Source organism: Carettochelys insculpta, chromosome 6, assembly GCF_033958435.1.
Source record: "Carettochelys insculpta isolate YL-2023 chromosome 6, ASM3395843v1, whole genome shotgun sequence".
Lineage (NCBI taxonomy): Eukaryota > Metazoa > Chordata > Testudines > Carettochelyidae > Carettochelys > Carettochelys insculpta.
Genome location: NC_134142.1, coordinates 111,072,067 through 111,086,942, shown reverse-complemented (window position 1 = coordinate 111,086,942; position 14,876 = coordinate 111,072,067). Strand labels below are relative to the sequence as shown.

Genomic DNA, 14,876 nt, shown 5'->3' with positions numbered 1-14,876 from the left:
AACTTTAAAAGTTTTAAAAATGAGGGCTTAAGGCTTGATCTTTAAGGTGGAGACCTAGCATGGGTAAGAGAAGAAATGAAGAGGGGAGACAGGTATTTATACCTTTTATTCATGGTGGGAGTTCCGAACCTGAGGATCATGACTCAGTGTCCAACGGTCACCACCACCTTGCATAACCCCTGTTGCAAAGTAGAAGGTAGTCAGTGGAGGAGGGAAAAGAGGGTTTTGAAAGTGTTGTGAGCCAGAGTTTTCTGACATACACATCTGGGCTCAAGGGAATTCCTCATGTCACCACGACCATGTGCCTAGGCAAGCAACTCCTAAAATGAGGTTGCATTGGGGGTGGAGGGGAGCTGCATAGAGCAGACTTTCTTTTTCTGAACATCATTCACTGGCTTTTCTGTCATTCACAGAACATGCTGATATTGTTGTTTCCTGCTTCATGGGCTGGTTTATGATATCCCAGCCCTGACTACCTTCCGAGGTCCCGCTTCTACTGTGTACCGTACATGTCTGTTGCTTTCAAAGGCAGCAAAGGGAGCACATCTTAGGGCCTTGCAGTTTCAGGCCCTTAGAATGTCAGTAATGCCTGGTTGCTGGTTGCAGCATCCCAAAGACTGTGTATTCTTCTGCCCCAAGAGGAGAAAATTGAACTTGCTTAAAGTAAAATGAACAGATCCTAGGGATGGCGAGCAGCCCTGAATTTTTTTAACTCATGTTCCAATTCTTTCTCCACAGCCACAGGGATTTAAAACCAGAAAACCTACTGCTGGATGAAAAGAACAACATCCGGATAGCAGACTTTGGAATGGCATCACTGCAGGTTGGGGACAGCTTGTTAGAAACCAGCTGTGGGTGAGTGGCTCAGACCATATACCAGAAATCAGAGATTGGAAGAGACCTCTTGGACCAACCACTCCCTCTCCCTTTCCAAATAGAGGCTTACTTGGACACATCTAGCTTTAGGCTAACACTGTCTTTGTGGGATAAAGGGAGGTACAAATGCATGCATGTGTGTAGGGGGGAGATTAAGGGTGTATATGCTGGACAGTGATTTCTGTTGTGGTCACATATCAGGTTTGAATTTCCACAGTACAGCAGTAAATCTGTGAGAAAGAAAGATATATGTTAACTAGACCAATATTTTCAAAGCTGATGAGTCACAGAGAGTGCTGCAGTTTTTGGAGGCCTTGTTTTCAGTGGGCAAGTACTCAATATTTTCTGAATATCAGGCCCTGTTAAAGTATATGAGGCAGACATGCAAACTGAGACACTCAAAATCCACATCACTCCTGAAAATGTTGACCTGTCTCTCCTTTCACTGTCCATGCAATATTCTAACGCAACTGAAAAATGATAAATAGTAGTGATCATTTTTCAAAAGTGGATTCAAAAATACTTTTTGGAGATTAAAAAATAAAACTGATTTGTCAGGTAATTTGTGTCCTGCTCAAACTGTTTGCTGTACATCTCCTTGTTTCACTTTGTGTTCATCCTCCCTGCTTGGTTGCAGACAGCACCAAGGTGGAAGGCAGTTGGCTTTTGCATGGTTACACAAAGGGCAGGAAGGTAGGATACAAACAGAAAAGGAGATGGAAGTTTTATAAATCTTTTGCATTGTTTTCTCAATGGAGCAGCTGATTTATGATCATGTTTATACCATTACAATTCATATGTAAAGCCATTAGAGATCACAGCCTTTTGTAGGAAGTTCCATGGCACTAAAACAGCCAAAAATAAACACTAAAGATGTTAAAAATAAAAACTTAATACCTGGCTCCCAAAGTAGTCTTTATAAATCACTGATAGGCATAAGAATGAGATCTTCCATTTTTTGGGCCTCTCTAAGTGGTAGGCATGTTTGTAGTGGCCCAGCTATAGATTACCCCAATGGACTTAAATCACCACTTGTGGAACCTGCTGTATACTGACACCATCTACTGATAGTCGGAGGAAATTGCTTTCCTGACCACTGTTGCTGTCCAATAAAAGGTCACTTATGAGCTTCCACTTCCAACTGAAGAGAGTTCTCCTCAAACAAGTGTTAGATTGAAAAACAGCTTGAAGGGGCCACAGCTGCATTGCCCATATATGGAGCTTTAACTTAACACAAGTTTCCCATTTTGGTATGAAGTCGGTGCTCGTCACAATGAGCTTAGTGTTTCCAGCAATGCACAAGGCAGTCTGGCTCCTACACTTTCTCCCACACAGCTCTTTTCATTCCTAGCCTTCAGCACTTCTGCAGTTGCAGCATTGAGGGTGCCAAACAGTGTGACACCAATCCTGACCTGCAATTGTCCTTGCTTTTCAGCTCTAACAGCTGCTCACAGCTATGCCAATCTGGATGTGCAGCAGCCACAGCTATTCCAATTTGCAGCTCCCACGCAGCTATGTCTGCACATCTCAGTCAGGACATTCAGCACCTCTGCCATTTTAGTCTTGGGTCCCTACACAGTGTTGCCATTATATTGCTATGCTGGCACATGCCACTCTCATTTCTTTCATTTCTGAACCTCTCCTGGGCAAAGGAAGCCAGGAGTGAATAATTGCATGCTGTTCATGAGATGAACAAATACCTTTTGGTGAATTGGTTGAGATCCACCAGTTCCTTTATGCTTGTGTCCCAAGTCAGGATTTGAATTCATATCTACATAGCTGAAAAGTGAATAACAGTAAGGCTTCATTTGATTGCAGTTACTGCTTTCAAACCTGCTTTCTCAGGTAAGAAATGAGATTTTCACCTCAGTTATTGCAAAATATCTACATATTTCTAAGGAAACTTTCTCTCTCTTCCCCACCCACTCTGGCCAAACAATCTTACATTGCCTTCCAGGTTTTTTCAAATTCCTAGGGAACCATTCAGCAAGGATCCAGGGCTTGTTAGTGGATGGCACTGTCAGCACAGCCTAGTCTGGGAATGGAACATCTTTTGCATCAGGAGTTCTGGAATTAAACCTCAGTGCCCCCAAGCAGAGCAAACCCCTATGTTGCTGTCTTAAAATGCACTAATAAAGAAATCAATGGAACAGAAGAGACATGCCTGTAATAAACAGAACACAGCAATGCTGTGATCCCCTGCCTTGCAGATGCATTTTAAGAACAGCAGCAATCATTGGGTCTCCATGCGAGCTATTACACCACTTCATTAATTTTCCTGGCATGTGGCCCAGCACAGCTGATACTGGTGCCTTGTGATATGTCTGGTTTAGGGATGAAAGGAAGGAGACAGGAAGGAATATATAATGGCATACTGCATAGTTACAAAGAAAGGCAGGAGAAAGGCTGCACTTCCCTTGTAGAGTTCAGTACCCAGCATCAGAAGTTTTAGTGGCAACAGTTTTATTGTCATTTGCTCCACCCAGTGTGTGGCTGGCATTTTCACCCATATCTAAAATATTAAAAAATGGCTGAATTGTGGCTGAGTTCCTGAGTTTTAAAGAATGGCTTCTTCAGGTGTCCAGAAGGTAATTTACAGAGGGTTTTTCTCTGTGCTGTAAACATGGATGACATGAAACTGTAACATTCCCATTGCTAGTTGCACAGGCTAGGTTTAGTATGTGGGTGCTATTTTGGGATACATGGCCACAGCTTTTCGTCGTGAGGGGGACAACAGAACTTTTGAAATAGCCCCTTATTCCAAATTTTTGTGCCCTGTGAACATCACCAAGTTCAGAATTAAGTGTTTTGAAATAATTTACACAGCTTTCATTCTGTAAAATGACACAGTCTGTACATAGCCACGAGTCTCCAGGTCCTTCAGTCAGTATATACATGTGATCAGATGGCATTCATCAATGTGGTGAAGCTAGCTTTCTAAATCTGTGGTATAAGCATTTGAGTATGTAGTAAAAGACCCTTATCTGATGCGGGTTTAGCTTCCTCATGTGGTGTACAATTTGGATGCATTTCATGTCAACAAGCTGCAACTGGCATCAGATGCAACGTTGCACGGCTCTGAACTTTACCTTCCTGTAGCAGCTGATATTTAATATTCCGTGCTTCAGTTTTGCTGTTTGATGGGAATTAGTCATTAGATCAGAACAGATTGTTTTCTGTAGCACTGATGGCTACAGATAAAAATGTCCCTGGACAAAATGATAAAAGTGCAATCTGATTTTGTTTATGCATGTCAGAGGACATGGAAAAGGAGGAGGGAGGTGGACTTTCTGTTTCATTCACATAATTTGTCACTAACTGACTACGTGTTAGGCCTTGGTTGTAATAAATCCCCCTTACTAGAAAACTGTATCTCTCAAATCCTCATTATATATAGTACAGAAGAATAAGGGCATCCCTGGAGCCCTGAGGCCAGGTGGAATAGTGCTTAGGGTCTGTAGGGGTGATTGTGATACTGACAACAAAACTTGCCACAGAAACTGTACAAGACAAGTTTTCTTCAAGAGAAGCAGTCCCTCAAGTGCAGGAGTAGCACAGCAAATCTTTGCATTTTTCCAAGAGCTGAAGAGGCCTTTGAGCAGACAGCAAATGGATGATGGATCTGGGTGCTTGCAGGATGCAACTTTTATTAGTTCAGATTTCTTCAGCTCTTCTTAGTTTTACCCTTGCAGACAAAGAAAACTCAGGCCATTAAAAACTGAGAAGCTCCCTCATCCAGCCCTCAGCCATTGCTCCTCTGTGTGCTGTGTTGTGATATTGTAGCATGGTAAATGTGACCTAGCATATTTCTCTGTCCCTGGCTTGGAGAAGGTATGAGAGACCATCAGTGCTTCTATTTGACTTTCTGTCTTTGAAAGCCAACTGGGAATCAGTGAAGAGCAGCAAAGGTGGAGGAGAGGCAGCTTCTGGGAGCCCAGGCAGTAGCAGAAGCACCAGCCAGTAGCAGGAGGAGAAAAATGCAACCATGCCTGTCCTCTTTAACTGGGAAACTCAGGGCACAAGGAGAGCAGAGACCATATGAGTGCACATCTGGGAACACACTTTTTCCCATTATTGGGGCCTGAAAAATGTCAGAACAGAGAACCAAAGCTTCCTCCAGAGGCCAAGACCTACAGAATGACCCTTCGGTGAACTGTTGATACCCTGGGCAGGCCATGGCCCAGGGAAATCAGTATATTCTGTCAAACAGTGCACTGGTACCTTTTCACAACAGAGCCCGCTGGCAAAAGCTGCTTCTTGATCTTGCTTAGTGATATTATTTGTTATCAAAGACAGATTGTGGTTTCGCTACATAGATATGTAGAGGAAAGACAAAGTGACTGGCCTAGGTGGAAGAAGCAAACAAAGTTGCTTAGACATAAGCACATTGAATAATTAGCAACAAGGGCCAAGGAAATATTCATGACTGCAGAAAGAGAAATAGATTTTTGATTAAATTTGAGTTTTTCTCTCTAAACCAGTGGAAGTTGCTCTGTGATTGGCAGCATGGAAGTGAATTTTCTATGTATTCTGGATGACCCATGGGTCCCATGTAGCCAAGATAAAGCCACAGGGATACAGCTGCCATACACAGGCAAGGACTGAGAGAGCGATTCCAGAAACCTATATGATCTTGGCAGTTGCCATGCAGCTGTTCAACAGTCAGGTTAACGCAGATTCCTCCCTCACAGCTTTATCTGTATAGTGTACCTCCCTCACCCCCAATGCCTCAGTTCCACAGGAATCATTTAGTTAAAAACAAGAGAGCATAGGGCATAAATCCATTTGTCTCTGTGGCGCTACAGGACTCCTCGTTTTACAGATACGGACTAACACGGCTATCCCTCTGAGGGTATTTAGTTCATTAGCCCAGTCTTTCACTAAGGTATTTCCAGCTCATTCCACAGTTAATTGGATTTTTTTTTCACCTTCGGGGTGGCGGCCTTCAAAGCATCGGATTAAACGTTCCAAGAGATTTTTGTGTCATTCTCCTGTCTTCTCCCACCTTCTGTCAGAATTCAAATAGACCCTAGTGAGGGGAATCCTTTAAGAATCCTGTAAGGTTCCTTTCCACTCTGGTGGTGATAAGGGGACTGTGATGCTTTTGAGATGCATCATGCAGAAGAAGATACGTTGATGCCACCTCTGCAGTAGTTTTACGATAGGTAGAAATACCTGTCAGGGATCCTGTCACTCACCAACATAATTTCATTTTTGATGCAGTTCATTAGCCAGTGCATCCCCTAAACCATTTTCCATTTATGAATCTGTGAAGGACAGTGGAGGACAGTCTGATGAATCTGCTGAAATGAATCTGTTGCTACTTCTCTGAGTCTTGATTGGAGAATGATCAGGCAGCTAGGCGTATAAGGTACCATTGCCGTAGGGAAGCCAATTACTGACCGGGTAGGATATGATGAAGGCACCTGTTCCTGGGGCTGGCACAGGAATGCTGAGATCTAGCTTCTGGAGTTGCATGTGTGCAGCTGGACACATATTGGTTTAAGAGGTACTGTACTGAAGTACCAAACCTGGATAAGAACACAGGGGAGATAAACAAACTGCTCTGCGACTTACCCTGATATCTCTTTTTTCCCAATAGCGGGAAATGACCCGCTGCAAAGCCCTGAAATTAGTGGAAGTTTGGCCGAGGGCCAGCAATATTGTTATGTTATCGTTATCATATATGGGATTGTGAGGTTTGAAAGATGTGGGTGTTTATCTAGCAGCAGCTGCTGTTGCCGTGTTCTAGGCCTTTAAGCGGCTGCTGTGGAAACACTGGGATCTTTATTTAACATGAAACTGCAAATCTGTCACAGTTATCCCAACTCGGTTGTACAGCAGTGCAGACTGATGTTTTAAATTCCCATCTTCAGCAATTACTTAATAATAAATGGGAGGATGACATCAGTAATGTGGGTATTCATAACAACTGCCAGCATCAGAACTGGTCCAGTTTTGGTGGCTTTCTTGACTCAAACCCTGGTACTCTGAATTGAGCATAGGTTACCTACAACTCTTCTCCACTTCACTCATCTTGGGACAAAACTTCTAGCTGAGTCCAGGAGTACCCCAGGTGTTGTCCTTTGATCTCAGTAGATCTTCTCTATGTTGTCCAAGGTCTTCCTCTTTTGCGTTTTCCTGGTGCCTTTCATTTGAGAGCTTGACAGACTATTCTGGATGATGGTTTTCTGAGAGTGTGGCCTAGCCAGCTCCACTTTCTTCTCTCAGTTTGAACATCAAGTGGTTCTTGTCCTGCTCTTAGACTTTCTGGGTTCAAACATATTATTAGCATAGAAGAGCTATGAATTTCAAAGCATATTTACCAAGGAATGATGATGAAAAGTGGTCTCCAGAAGCTCTGGTGTTTTGGTAAGGTTTCCAGTGATGGAGATATAATGAATATCCAGCTAGACAGTCATACAGGTGTAGCTAAGGACTGGTCCAGGTGGCAGTCAGATTGCAAGGAGTTATTTTTGAGTCTGGTATGTGTCCATTCCAGTAGCCTCTGTCCTATTCTAGGTGGAGCAGGGGAATGTGTGGTCTTTGGTGGTCGCATCCTCACTGCAGAAGAGTGCTGTGCTGATGCATAAATTGCCATGCCAGGAGTCTCAGGGACTAATAGAGGTTTATGCATTGTTAGAAGTGTATTGCTATGTAAGAGTTTGATGGAGAGGTGGGCTTCCCCTAATCATTGAGAATACATACAACTGTGCCTCCATCAATATGAGCTACACCTTCTAGGTTCCAAATGAGACCTCCAAGAACATGAGCTTCTTCACAGCAAGACTCTGGTCACAAACCCTGGTCACAACGGGCCTCCAAAGCCCATTGAAATCAGTATCTTTTCACTGGCCTTCATGGGCACTGCGGGAGTGAGATCAGAGTCTGAACTGAAGTTGCTTCTGTTAGTGAAGATTTTCATCCAGTTATGTGCTAGGATTATTCTTCTGGATGGCTATGTCTACACTAGAAGCATCTGTTGACATCAGTTACTATGAACAGGGAAATCTCTACAGAACCTCTGTCAACAGATTGCATCTACATGCAACTTGCTCTATTGACAGAGAACTGCCAGACTGCACTGCCCTCTGTTGCCAGAAAGCAGAACAGCAGCTCTGCAAAGAGGGCTGCCAGGCAACCAGAAGCCCTCTCTGTTGACAAAAGTGGTTATGCTGTACTTTCATCGACAGTACTCTGTCCAGAGATTGTTATGCCTCAAATTTTTGAGATATAATGCTGTCGAGGAAAATGCAGAGATCGGTTGAGATATTGTCGACAGAATGTTTTAAGTGTGTAGACGATCCCTCAGTTATGTCGATGAAGGCCCCTTCTGTCGACAAGACTCTCTAGTGTAGACCCAGCCAATATGATTCTGTGTCTCAAAGGGGTGTAAGATGCAGTCAAGGAAGGGAACATTGTTCTGTCTCTCCTATATTATGTGGATGGCACCATGATACCATTGTTGTAGGCAGATTATAAATGCATCTAATAAATACAGGGTTAGATCGTCATTCAGCTGTGTTTCTCTTTACAGGTCGCCACACTATGCCTGCCCTGAAGTGATCCGGGTAAGTTAGCTTCAGCTCTCAGTATCTGTATAAAAGCATGGCACTCATTATATAGATGGAGGCAGACATCCTCTACAGCCAAGGCAGTCAGCACTGCAAACAGTTAATGTGACTATCATTTTCATTCATGTGAAGCCCACAAGAGAGTTATACCAATGGCATAAATGTCACAACCTATGTCATGCTCAGTGGGCAAAGGTCACACATCTACTTCAGTTGCTTGAAAAGCCAAAAGTACAACGTGTTTGTTTTCTGTGTTATTTTCATCCAGCGAGCCTCCATGTCCCCTGTAGAGTCCCTCAATATCCCATCAAGCTGAGGAAAGCTGGACTGGACCATCAGTACTGGTTTGCTATTGAGCAATAGGGGGTACACCCTCCTCCTTCTTCTTTTCTCCTTAAAATTGGCAGCTGTAGGCTCTGGTGGCCCAGAACACAAAGGCCAGGCTCCCCACCTGCTGGTACTCAGCAGTAATATGGAACCAGGTGGCTGAGAAAATCAATAGAAGAGAATTGCCAGGAAACATTACACACTGGCAAATAATCTAACCCATTCCAAGCTCCATAAAGAGCTAACCAGGAGAGAAGCAGCTTCTTGATACCCTCAAGACATGTCTGACATTTCTAATTAAGTGCTGACTCCTCAGTTCATTTACTGCTCTATAGCCATTCCTTCTCTTCCCCATCATATTGCAAGCTTTACTTTCTCACATCCTCCAACCATGGATGTAACACTGACTTTCCCAACAACCCCTGAACCCCATCAGCCAGATATTTAGGTAGGTCTCCAGGAAAGCAACTTTTTGGATCAAAATTTCAGCTCTCCCACTCTTCTCTCCCCAGTTACTCAAGGATGGCTAAATCTGTTACGAATAATCATTCACTTAAATTCCTCTCTCTCTTGCACAGGGAGAAAAATATGATGGGAGGAAAGCGGACGTCTGGAGCTGTGGGGTCATCTTATTTGCGTTGCTAGTGGTGAGTCATCATCCTTGCTACCACCTTTAAACAGCAACCCCTCTCACACCCACCCCCTTCAGTGTGCTAGTGCTTCATGTTAAGTATACTGACATGATGTAAGTCTGTCCTGAGTTCTGTCTCTGTTTCTCTACCTCTTAGCTGCATCGTCTATCTCTTGACATCAGTCCCAAAGAGGAATGCATGACAAATGTTTTATGTCTTTTTTGAAAGGCTGCCACCCTGTACAGCAGGGCAGAGGGAGTTGTGGGAAAACTGATTCCCTGTATGCTTTTTGCTCTTATATCGTGGGGCAGCACTTTAAGAACTTGATTCAAAACTCACTGAAGTCAGTTGGCCCCAGAGGGGTAGGATGATAGGTTTGCAACTTCAGGACAGTGAAGATCCTAGGTTGCCTTCACAGGACCAGGAAAGTGATTTGGTTTGTCATATTTCTAACTACATATATATGCATCTTGATTCAGATGGTTTTGTCAAGATATGAGTGAAATGTAACAGTTGGGGTTTATGTCGATTTTGAGCCTCTATAAACTGCATTTAGTGCAGTTGCAAATGTAGCCAAAAATATCATCTTTCAGTTCGTTTCCACACAAATAATAATTTCTTTCCTGACATCTAAAGTATGCTGTTTCAGAATTTGTCCTTGGCTCAGTGACAGGTTGCTGAACTGCACAGAACTGGTCCTGAGTTATAGCAGTGATATGAAGCTCCGAGACTGAGATAAATGTTAATAGAACTTAAAATCAAGTTTTTGCCTCCATTTAGCTTTATACACATAATCTGGATTGTACTCTCATAAACAAGAAGTAGGCTGCCATAAATGACAAGTAGGATATACTTAATGGCTGTGTCTACACTAGCAATTTCTTTCAAAAGACTTTTTGAAAGAGGAGGCTCTTTCAAAAGAACCCATGGAGCATCTACACACAAAAAGCATTCTTTTGAAAGTAGATCGAAGGAATGTGGTGCTTCTTTCAAAATTACTCTTCTTTTCCTGTGTCAGGAAGAGCACCCCCTTTCAAAAGCTTCTTTCAAAAGAAAACGTGCAGATGCTCCACGGGGCCCTTCTTTAGAAGGAACAGTCTTCATTTTCAATCCCTGTCCTGTTCTTTTGAATGAGTCAGGGCTGTGTGGATGCTCTCTTTTGAAAGAGCAGATCGCTCTTTTGATCCACTTTTTTGTGTTTGGACGCACTCTTTTGCAAGAAGTTCTTTCTGAAGAGATCTTCCAGACAAGCTTCTTTTGAAAGATCCCTGTAGTGCAGACGTAGCCAATACGTATGAAATTACTTTTCTTGTTTGTAACATATCGAATGACCATCTATAGTTGCAAACAGTAAAATTCCTTCAGCCGTATTCTGTTGTCCTTGCACAGTTATTATTCAGTTCCCTCTCAGGCAAATGTAGATTGAAATCCAACAGGAGTTTGCCTGAGTGAAGAGTATGAAAAACAGCTGAGTAAGGAGCTCATGATATGACTTTTTGAAACAATAGGGAAAAGAGACCCAGAAAAGCTGCCTGGGAGTTATGAGAGTGAATACTTCACTCTCAAGATGATTCCTTTTGAGATTTCATACTTCACTGTCTCTGGAAAATGTCTTGGGTTATTTCTGTGTTTAAACCTGACCCTGTAGAGTGGTTGAAACAAGCCCATCACTGATGCCCAGTGCCAAGCACCAAGTTAATTATCTCAGGATAAATACCCACAAAAAGTCATAGGCCATAATAGCAATTGCTAGTAATTAGTAGTCTTCAGTTGCTATCTCTAGAAAATATTACATTATACACCATGAATTATACAGGTTGGACCTCCCTAGTCTAGTACCCTTGGGAATCTGACCAGTTCTAAACAAGGCAGTTTGCTGGACCAGAAGAGGTCAGTTCTGGTCCCCTTGCCCTGGTCCCCAAGCTCAGCTAATGGGTTTGCTGCTGGCCTCCCCACTGGCTCTTCCCTGCCTTCAGCGGAGATAGGATCCTGAACAGAGCAGGGCTCCTGGCCCTCAACCCAAGGTCACACCAGCCCACTGGGCTCCCAGCTGCCAGCCCACTGCTGAACTGGGGTCCAGAGCCCCCGTCAGCCCCACCTGGCTCCCAGCTCTGCTGCCAACCTGGGCTGCCAAGCTCCCAGCCACACTGCTCCTAGCCCTGCTGCCAGCCTCCAGCCCTGCTGGTGCACTGGGCTCTCAGCTACTGGCCCTAGCAGGGCTACCAGCCCCCATGCTGCTGCCTGGTCAAGGACTCAATTCCTGGCTCTCCTGCTGCCAGCCTGGATGGGCTCCCAGCCCCAAAGAGCTCCTAACCACCAGCTCTCCACCGGGGTTCTCTGATGCAGGAACATCTGTGGTCCTGCTGGACGGCAGGTGTTGAAGTACCAGAGAGTCCTGGTTTAGACAGATTCGCCCTGAATTACATTACCCAAAGTACCTAACTCCCAATATTGATTTTGCCTTATTTCTTGAACAGTTATGAGTAACATGAACATCTGTCCCGTTTTTAATTTTGAGTGTGAGGCAGGCATCCTAACCTTTTTTAACAAACAAACAAATTGTCCCATATATTAGTGCACTCTCCCCAGCTGAGCTGCCCTTCCCTGGTCAGCAAAGCCACAGCAGCCTCCTGTTTGTGGCTGCAGGTAAAAGCAAGTAGGTGTCCTGTATTTGGCATAGGGAAATGTGATCAGCTTAGTTATGAGGAACTAGGTATCTGGAGGGATTGATAATGAATATGAGGCATTTTGCTGCTAGGCCACTAGAATAAAAAAACACAGATTGGTAGTGACCAATGGCTGTTAGCATCAAATTGGCTTTTGGTGGCCTCTGTAAGTAGTTGTGTTTGTCTAAGTCTATTATACACACAGCATTACATGCAAAACAAAACAAGCAGTCATGTAGAACTTTAAAGACTAACAAAATAATTTATTAGGGGATGAGTTTTCATGGGACAGACCCACTTCTTCAGATCTACAGCCCTGCCAGAAGAAGTGGGTCTGTTCCATGAAAGCTCATCACCTAATAAATTATTTTATTAGCCTTTAAAGTGCTACAGGACTGCTTTTCTCTTTTGATAGGCTACGTCTACACGTGCCCCAAACTTCGAAATGGCCACGCAAATGGCCATTTTGAAGTTTACTAATGAAGTGCTGAAATGCATATTCTGCGCTTCATTAGCATGCGGGCTGCCGCGGCGCTTCGAAATTGACGCGCCTTGCCGCTGCGCGTCGCGTCCAGACGGGGCTCCTTTTCAAAAGGACTCCGCCTACTTCGAAGTCCTCTTATGGCGGCAAGGCGCATCAATTTCGAAGCGCCGCGGCAGCCCGCATGCTAATGAAGCGCTGAATATGCATCTCAGCACTTCATTAGTAAACTTCAAAATGGCCATTTGCGTGGCCATTTCAAAGTTTGGGGCACGTGTAGACACGGCCATAGAGTACAGACTAACCTGGTGATCTCTCTATTACTATTCAGCATTACATGCACTGAAGCACAATGTAAATGCAAATTCAGAGCCTGGCTATCAGTGTTGCTGAGAACCCTCAACTTGCATAGATTTTAATGGGAATCAAGGATACAGCACATGCCAGTAATTTTGGGGGCAAAACCTCCAAGTTCTTAAAGTTTCCTAATTCTGTCCTGGGACACACTAGAAAGAATTCTGGAATACTGCTAGTGTCTCAGACAAACTCCTGGTTGATGACCCCAAAAAATAGTTAACAGCTTTTAACCTACCTTGGAAACAATAGTCTGTATTGAAGCATTTCAAAAAAATCACGACAGATGTGATCTCTTACATCTCCAGAAAATGAAAGGCAGTGCCGAATGTGACTGAGTCAGCCACCAGCTGCAATCGATGGACCACTTTTGATTGTTTGTTGGTGGCACTTCAAACTTCTGGCAAGCCTCTTCCTAAGTCACACATTGACTCACCAATCTGGACTTGCTTACCTGAACATTGCTGATCATCTCTCTGCTCATATATGTTGCATTAAATTTGAAAGGATCCCTGTGTTTTTTAAGAAATTTCCTGAGCAGGCAATATCTTCTTTTGTATTATATTTTACTCCCTTATTCATTTCCCAATTATAAACAGTTTACTATAACTATGTCCAAGTTTCTGTTTCCATGCTAGAAAAAGCAAAGCATTGCTAAGGAATTATCAACTGGTAAAGAGGGTGTGCTTCTCACCTTGTAATGCATAGTGACCTTCTTAATGTATTTTCTTTTCTTTTCTTTTTATCAAATTGCTCCTCTTTGCCCTCCCTCTTCTCCCCTCTCTCCCACCCACAATCGCATTATTGTGTCCCTGCAGGGTGCCTTGCCATTTGACGATGACAACTTGCGGCAGCTGTTGGAAAAGGTGAAACGTGGTGTGTTCCACATGCCACATTTCATCCCTCCGGACTGTCAGAACCTCTTGCGGGGGATGATTGAAGTGGACGCCTCGAAACGTCTCACGGTAAGAGAGTAATCACTGCCAATCACATGAGTAGTATGTTTTCAGGACTTTCTAGTGCGTTTCTGTGTGTAGGATGCCCCCAGCCTTTCTTGCTCGACGTATTTTTGCACATTTAAAGTCACTCTCCACATAGCAGATGCCCAAAAGCTCGTCTCTGTGAATCATGGATGAAAAGAGTAGATAAGGGTTTGGGGCAGAAGCAGAGATCCTTCTCCTGCTAATGATGAGGGTATTTTACATGTGTATTGTTACTCTACTTTGATTTTCCTTTGTATTGAAATGTGTCTGTATTTACAATAAAACTCTCCTGCCAATGTCATGACAGCACTGCCAAGTGGGTTTTGTAATCAGCCTTGATACTCTGGCTCCTCAGCTTGGCAGACTGTGGGTTTGTCATAGAAGTTATGTACTATTTGAGGGCAAGGACTGCTCTTTCAACCTCTCCTAATGTTGGGTCAGCATCTCTTGCACTTCTGGGTAAAACAAGGGTTCATGTACTGTGGATTCCTGAATCTCAGGGAGCACTGCATTCTGTCCTGTGTCTTTTATAGTGTCTTCTGGCAGCCTGCATGCAAGGTTCTTGAAACCATGTCTTCTAGAGTGCTTATGCTTTGTGAGGTAGGCTGTGGTGCCCTAGACTTATCATGTTGAGCCCTCTGAGATTCTCTACCCAAGGTGGGTTCCACCTCTCTTTTGGAGACCTTGCACCCTTAATGCATTGGAATGATAGCATGTTTATGTTCTGGGGCATTCTGAAAATTTAGCAGTAAAAATCATTTTGAAGAGTGAGATTGCCTGCTATTCAGTGGAGTTTTCTGGCTGTGTGGGTATTTTGGCCTTCATAAATCACATTGTCAGTCCCTAGTGATGATTTTATACAGATTTACTGAGCTTGCAGATTCTGTGTGGGAGTATGTATAAAGAAATGCAAATTTAAAACTCCTCCTGGTTCTTCATTCTGTTAAAATATTTATAAATAAACTCTCCGATCAGTGTTTGGT

General features: G+C 43.6%; 1 protein-coding gene across 1 annotated transcript in view; it reads left to right on the top strand.

Annotated features, from left to right (window-relative positions):
- Positions 1-14,876, top strand: part of BRSK2 (BR serine/threonine kinase 2) — a 472,158-nt gene that overhangs the window by 379,771 nt on the left and 77,511 nt on the right. Inside the window, exons 5-8 of the mRNA XM_074995992.1 lie at positions 739-855; positions 8,414-8,447; positions 9,356-9,424; positions 13,729-13,875. Coding sequence (XP_074852093.1) covers positions 739-855; positions 8,414-8,447; positions 9,356-9,424; positions 13,729-13,875 — 367 coding nt within the window. The remainder of the gene's footprint in view (positions 1-738; positions 856-8,413; positions 8,448-9,355; positions 9,425-13,728; positions 13,876-14,876) is intronic.